At 31.4% G+C, this 8,342-nt stretch overlaps 1 protein-coding gene across 1 annotated transcript; it reads left to right on the top strand.

Annotated features, from left to right (window-relative positions):
* Positions 1 to 4,837: 4,837 nt before the first annotated feature.
* Positions 4,838 to 8,157, top strand: Con (leucine rich repeat protein connectin). Its single transcript, XM_018546053.1, has 5 exons — positions 4,838 to 5,139; positions 5,592 to 6,085; positions 6,393 to 6,569; positions 7,217 to 7,332; positions 7,921 to 8,157. Exons 1-5 carry the CDS (start codon positions 4,838 to 4,840, stop codon positions 8,155 to 8,157), a joined length of 1,326 nt encoding a protein of 441 aa, XP_018401555.1.
* The last annotated feature ends 185 nt before the right edge of the window (positions 8,158 to 8,342 follow it).

Raw genomic sequence — 8,342 nt, 5'->3', positions numbered from 1 at the left:
AACAACTTGTGTTTTGCACACGCGTATTGTACTCTCTCCGTTCGAGTCGCAGCTCGAATTCCATCAAGGTACAATTAGCATACAGCAACGAAGCGTGCGTGACGGTAAGAGGCGCTGAATGGACCGCGGTGTTGTAGATAATTTTCGCGGTGCGACGTATGGCAATCGCGCTGTGTCGAAACTTCGGCCAGTTGCGAAGTTATATTAAACGTTCCAACAGGGTGTACGTATATTCATATGTCTCTGCCTCGTCCATGACGTTGCGGACGTTGCACCCTTTGTGCCCGGCAAGTGCCAGTTTCGTGCGTTATTATTTGTGGTCCAGTATATGTTGCTTTATACTGTGGAATTATCGCGAGAAAGTCGACAGAGGGAGAGGGAGAAGTGAGGAGGAGAGAAGTTATGCATAATCAATTAAATTCAGATGGAAATTTGCGCGCGTTTTTATAAAATATGAAGAAAGTTAACAAAAAAGTCACCGATACTGACATAGTTCTAAAGAGATTTCCTTATTTCTTGTAAACTAACTCTATTACGCTTTATTAATTCTACTAATAAAAATACAATCTATATTTTCAGATAGAACAGAGAGTTCAAAAAGAATTCGTATGTCATTAATTCTGAGTTCATTTTTAAATACAAAAAGAATTTTTTTCAGAACTTTTCAAGTAAAAGAATTCTTTTGCATTTAAAAATAGACTTAAAATTTATGATACAATTGAATTCTTTTTGAACTCTCTTTACTATTTAAGTTCAGATAACTAAAGAATTAAAAACTCATAATTTTCATGCATTGGTGGCTTGTTTTTGTAAAAAATTAGCTAAAACTATTTTGCAAATGCAGAAATAAAATTCTTATAATTTTCTCTTGCAAATTGCGTAGTTTAAATAATAGTGGCTATATTATAAACTCTATAAAAAGAAACTGCGCATTACACATTTACATTTTGCATCATAAAATATGCATACAAATCGATAAAAAATATTTTATATCCGAGTGAAAAGATTTTAGAAAATCTTATATAGTACATTCACTTATAGATATTTTATACAGATGACTTCTGTAAAAGGAAAAGAATAGAAATACATGGCATTATTGTTTAATGTGTCTATCACTTTTGAAACTTATTTTGTCAGACGTTTATTTTTACTTATCTTATGAAAAAGTCAATTATTGCACAATTGCAAATAGTATTATAAAAATTGCTATATTATTTGATGAAGAAGATGCTTTCTAGTATGTATTTCTAAAGTTTTCTTTTTAGCTTTTACTTAAAGAAATATTATCCAAAAACAAAATGATATATCGGTATCGGTGACCTTCCTCTACATAACAGTTCCAATAAAAAGAAGTTATTATTACATATAATATATAGCAGAGAAAGTACATATTACTGCTTAACAAATATTTTCAAATTGCAAAGAATTCTAATCTTTATTACTATAAATGCTGACAATGCAATGCGTTTTTGTACGATTCAGCGTAACTGTTATCGTCATATAAGAGTATCAAGTTCACGAAATAGTAGCAACTTCGTAGCTACTGTAGTCAAAATTAAATGCAAATATCGCAAAGTCGAGGCAACACTGCGCAAAGTCTTGGACTTGCACCTGCCTTTACGCAACACGCGGTGCCTTCCAAGACGAGTTTCTCTCGCAATCGGAAATAAGTACGAAACAAAGCGACGGCTATCGTGCGGTTCACAAAGTATTACGACTATCCCAAGTGCGCTGTTTAAAAACTTTCGCGCATTATCTGCATATGTTGCATTGACCATATCCACCGCAGCGGTTCTGTAACGGCTGCATACATTGTGATGATATTCGCTGATTTATTTCACCCACGAAATATTATACAACGCGCGAAATACGTTTCTAATATACCATCACGCAATGTGAAAAATTTATTTAATCTAAAAGAATAAAAATGTTTTGAAAAAAAGGAATATTGGAGACCAGAGTATGGGCGTGAAATATTAAAGATTTATAAGAGAAAATTTTAATAATATTAAGTTAATATAATAATATTGGTAGATTATTTCATATCTGTAAAAAATTTAATAAAGTATGATTTTATTTCCGTAATTGAATATACTGTATTATAAAGTTTTATATTTTTTTTTATTTAAATTAATATAATTAAATATTATACAACTAGATCTTTACTTTTTACTTCTATTCTTCTATATTGGATACATTTCATGTCGAATAATTTAAACAGAATCACTGCTTTACTATGCAAACGGACGTTTTGCCCTGCGGGTAGATTTAACCGACGAATAAATATGTTACTCATCTAGCGAACACCTTGGCATAACGAACGAGACGGTTCAGCGAGAGAGGGGAAGAAGTCCATCAGGAAAATTGAACAAAACTCAAATTGATCCGGAACTCGCGGATCCCCGTGGCTTTTCGTCGAAGCTTCCGCTTGCTGTTCCCGACAGTAATTAAATAAGCCGAGTTATACGGAGAAGGAAAGTTCGCGAAATTCGCGAACGCGCCGCGTGTACGTTAAAACCGTCCGGCGTCGGGAAGTTTGCGAACAAACGTTATTGCACGACAAAGGCATCGCTAGCGATATCATTTGCTATCATATTTATAAAATCTCATCATACGAGAAACTATCGCTCTTGAATTATGAAGAAAGAGACATGAAGAGAATAACATAAGAGCTAGGCAGAATTAAAGAATTTAATTATATATATCTATAATAAATATATATAGATATAACTTTATAATGATGTAAAACTATCAAAGTATTAAATTAAATTACGAGTAATTAAATTATCATATTAAATTACGAATAAGCTATTACTATATTTATACATATACCATTAAAATTTAGTTCCTAAAAAATTTCTTATTTATAATTGTCTAGAATTTTTTAAATTATTTATTATACCCTTTTGTTGTTTAAGAAAACAACTATTCCAGTTTTATTCATAAATTTGTATAAAAATAATGTATGATATAATCTAGGTAAGAGATGGTTCACTAGGTCAAGAAAATCCTTTAATTTATGTGGCAATAGCTTTTTCTCTCTTGGCTTGAATAGAAATTATTTTTTCTTTTCCTGTTGAGAAAATTTTTATCTATACTACTTTTCCCATCGGAGTTATTCATAGCGTTTATGAAGTTAAGGTGAATTATTTTGTTCTAAAATCGATCTCTTTCATAAATTTTGCAATATGAAAGTTATTGAAGAAAATATATGGTATTATTAGATGAATTATATTTGAAAAATATGTGACAAAAATATTTGTTTGTTTATCCATTCGAGATACTTTTATGACATATTAATATGTCAAAATTAAAATAATTTTTTAACTATTAAATATTAATGTTATTTAATAAATAAAGTTTATATATAATATATATATACATATATATAAAGCTAATATAATAGTAAATAAATTCAGATGAGAAATTCCAGATATTTTATTAATAATGTTTTTATAATAAAATTATAAAAACGTTATCAATAAAATGTTAAAAAAAAAAATATAATAATTATACGACAATATGATAATATAAATATAATACAATAAACAAATTATATTAGCGCAACAACGGGATCCATGTACTACTCAATATTTATTTGATGAAAGAACACGAATTAATAAATTTAACAACTCATAAGTACAACAAGAAGAACATATAGAAGAGCTTCGTAATTTTTAACCGCATAACATGTTTTTATGCAATAATGTTCTAAAATAACTCTAAAATATCTTATTTATTATTTGTAATATAAGTCTCTGAGAGAGGATTTTTTTACTTTGAGTTAATTACCCCGCATCGATCGAATATATAATGGATTTAAACAATATTACAACAAGATAAGAACAAAACACAAAGATTTAAAAATATAGTATATCTAGTATAATACAATTATAAAATCTTAACGTATTTAAAATAAAAAATTTTAATGTATAACATATATCAATTTCAAGTATTTTTATGCGCGTATTGAAAGTTTTCGAAACTGCAGATTGTATTATTGTATATCTTTGAAAAAATAAAACATATTCGACTAAAAAAATTTTTATTTATGTCGTCGATCGATGCGACAATGTGTTCACATCCTCCCTATGGATGGAAGAAAGGAATGTTTTTCTCTAAAGAGCAGCCTCGTGATGGAGAAACGATATGCCGTTACGTATCGACGTGCTTGTAATGGAGCTGTCGAGCAAATTTTCTGTGATACAGAGCCGGAGGCGCGCGTCGTATCGCATCGACTTTAAATACAATGAAAATCGACCCTTATCGCCTCGCCGTGTCGCCTCGATGCTTTGAGGGCGATCAGTTGTTCATTATTCGCACTTAAATCCATCCAAGAAAGAGAGAAAATTGAAAAAAAACTATACATTATTGTTTTAGAAAAAGTCTCTTATGCAAGAGAAGAGAGTATAAAAGAAACTATACATAAAATTGTTATATATCAGTAAAAAGAATAATACATATATTACTGAAATATAATACATATTACTAAAATCTTCTGAAATAATCTCATTACGAAATAATTTCATTGTTAATTGAGTTGCATCGCAATATTTAAGCAAAACATTCAATTTTCTGTTTCAGGATCAGAATGCGCCAATTTCTGTACAAGTCCTTCATCCTCGAATTGCTGCTGCTGACAATCTTGTTCGCGTCGTCAGGTTTGGCGATGTCGAAGACACGCGACAAAAAGAAAAACATTAAGGAGACGAAGGAGGTGAACATCTGCGACATTCAGGGCCAGCAGGCACCGATCTATTGCTACTGCCACGATGGCCTGCATAATTCCACCGTCGTCAGTTGCTTGGTATTGAGCAAATTCGAACGGAACGATCCCATGTGGAATTATTTCAAATCGCAAAACCAGCTCGAAAAATTGACGTTCACGGTGCGTCAGATCGACAGTCTAGATTACGTACCCAGTCATTTGTTGCGCAATCTGAAGAATTTGCGCATAATCGTATTCCAGCATGGAAAGTTCCACAAGCTTGCCAGTTACACTTTTAGCAATCTCAACAGTATTATCGAGATCAATCTCAGCGGCAACATGATTGTCGAACTGAGCAATTATACCTTTGAGAATATGCAAAATCTCACTTTCATAAATCTCGACTATAATCGCATCTTCGAGATTATTAGGTATGGATAACCGATAAATGATAGTGAATTATATATCATTAAAATCGAGTATTATCATTATAACTTTTATCGACTTTGTTAACCTAATGAATATAATCAGATTATTTACAACTCGTTCTTAAATTTGCGTAATTTATTTTTTATTTTTATCAGTATTCATGTTATATATTATTTGGGCTATTTGCATTACTTAATATATTGAGAAAATATAATACGTAAACATAAAAAAAGATCTTTTAAAAAATATTTTACAAAATATACTTTACTACATTATTGTAATAATAGTAAATTGAAAATTATAAACTTTGTATATTGCAAATAGCACAAATAATTAATTCAGAATACTGATTAATGTGAATAAAAAATTAATATAAATAGAAAATCAAGTTTTATTTAATTAACAAACGCAGTAAAAAATGTGTGGTATACACGGTTTTGAAAACTTGTTACAGAGACACGTTTGTAAACTTGCCGAACTTGCGCAAGTTGAATCTGAATCACAACAACATTAGCATTGTTCATGACAAGGCGTTTAAGCTCCTAGGCTCGCTGCAGGAACTTGAACTGAGCAACAACCAGATCAGTATTATCACGCGCGACATGTTTTACGGTCTGCGCAATCTACATCGTCTCAATCTACGCGGCAATAGGATTAGCTTGATCGGCGAACGTAGCTTCGTCGAGATGTCGGAACTAGCCGAACTCGAACTCGATCAAAATCAGATCATGTACATATCCGAAAGAGCATTTGACAGCATGCGCAATCTCCAGAGGTTGCAACTTAATGATAATCAACTAACGTCGTTGCTGCCAAATTTCTTGGCTGGTGCACCTGGTATTAACTTTTTGGATCTGAGAGATAACTTACTAAAGACTGTGACCTTTGACAACGTGAAACCAATTATGACCAATCTCTACGAAATTAATGGCCATTTATACTTAAGTGGTGAGTACTCCGATTATTATTTTTAATAGAATTATAATATAGAATTGATATGTGAAAGTCTTGAAAGAAACTGTTTAGAAAATTATTAAACTTATTATCCGCTAAAAGAAATAATTTTAAATAAAAATTAGGTTAAATATCTCGCAAGTAAATTTGAGAAACAATAAAAGATTATAATGCATTAAATTAAGAGAGACAGTTATTCAAATTGTTGCGGATGTTAAATTACCTGCGGTGATTTGAAGCAACATTAATGATCAAAGTAGCAAGATTTAACTGATCAAAGCGCATCATGCTATTTGCGTAGAAAACAATCTGATCTGCGACTGTAAACTCACATGGATCTGGGGCTTGCGGAACGAGACGAAGAACACGAAACTGAGGGATGCCCTGGAGGAGCTGACTTGCTTCCTTGAAAGCAATAATGCAACGCAGAAGATCAACAGAGAAGACCTAGGGAGAAATCAGCCGCCAGAGATTTCCGGTAAGTTTTGCTTCATGCGTGAATACGCGCTAGTATTACGAATGCCTTTTGGCGAAATTTATTTCAGCTTTATGTTAAAAATGTACTCAATGTAGAAACATAAGGCTATTCTATTTGCTACATAATATATAAATAGGCACACAAATTATTAATTTAATTTCATCTATACTTACCCCAACAAAAGTTAAAAATAAAATATTAAGTAAAACAGAGTCCAGAATTGAACATAAGACGTTTTATAAGACATCTTTTAGACGTCTTGTAGGTAGTTCCCGCAAAAGAGTTTGAGATGTGTTATAAAAGACGTTTTATGTGTTCCAAATTTAACCTTCTTCTCCAAATTGTTTTCTGGGTAATTATTTCTTTTTGTACGTATAAACTGTTTTATATATATGATGTAGGTATATTTTATAACATTGGCAAAATGTATTTAAAAACTGAAAGATATTTATAAAAATATTTCATAATTAATTATAATAATCAAGGTATACATACACGTTAAACAAAAATAGAATTCTAAAAACAGAAAGAGAGAGAGAGAGAGAGAGAGAGAGAGAGAGAGAGAGAGAGAGAAGGACACATTTTCTTCGATATAACATTTGATATTTCTTATTTTTTAAACGGAATTTTATTATATTGTATTACAGACGAATACGGCGACAATAATTCGAGAGATTATGATAACGAGGACGACACTGAGGCTGAGAGCGGTAGTTATTTCGATGAACCTGACGATGAAAATTCATCGAATTTTCGTACCAAGGTAAGAGTTCTTCGGTTTTTTAATTGCACATAAATAATAGTATACATAATGAGGTTTTTCGAAATTTCTCTTGCAACAATATTATAAATATTGTTTGATCAAATTAATTTCTTATATTAATGTTTTAATTGCTAATCTTCATCACTATTAAAACGTAATTTTAATTTTATACCTTCACACATATATTCAGAAAAAATTAACACTAAAAGATATATATAGTATATATATAATTAAAAATAAAAAGAAAAATACACGGTACATAAAATACCATTTTATATCTATGTATAATTTCTTAACTTTCTGTATGTATATTACATTTAAAAAAATATCTACAGCACCAAGTTCTGCTTATATTTAGAAAACGAAAAAAATTCTATAAATTTAGAATCAGATATCATAAAATAATATGATAAAAGTAACTGTAACTTTTTTTTCACATTGCTAATTTAATTAACCTACTATTGCATATGTACGAATATATATTATAAAAATATAATATAAATCTACCTTTCATTTGATCGAATTACATCAAAACTTTTTTAATTCATTGCGTAATTCTACGTAGACCATTTTGATTTTAATTTGCAGAATAATCGTGAGGATAAGAAGTGCTGTATAAAACATCTATTCGAATTGAAGGTAGAAGAGCTGCCATGCCCGCAGCTTTCGCGCGAGGATTTGATGGCCTCCGAACAGCCATCCAGCCGCCATGAAAACGCCCGCGTAGGCTCCAGCTGGTTCAGCTCTGGTTCGATCTCGGTTCAGGCTGGTCAGTCCGTCCTCGTTGCCTCATTGCTATTGCTAGCTATACTTTTTTTCACGTAGAAGCGGCTAAGCGTTCAAAACTAAAGCGATATAAACGCCATTTGGCGTCCCGATATGCTCGAGTGAGCGAATGGAAAATCGTACACATAAACGAAACGGGACGTGAAAGAAAGTGTATGTTTATGCGTGTGTATTTGTGTGTGTGTGTGTGTGTGTGTGTGTGTGTGTGTGTGTGTGTGTGTGTG

The sequence above is a fragment of the Cyphomyrmex costatus genome, unplaced genomic scaffold, assembly GCF_001594065.2.
Source record: "Cyphomyrmex costatus isolate MS0001 unplaced genomic scaffold, Ccosl1.0 scaffold51, whole genome shotgun sequence".
NCBI lineage: Eukaryota > Metazoa > Arthropoda > Insecta > Hymenoptera > Formicidae > Cyphomyrmex > Cyphomyrmex costatus.
This window is presented reverse-complemented; position numbering and strand designations above follow the sequence as displayed.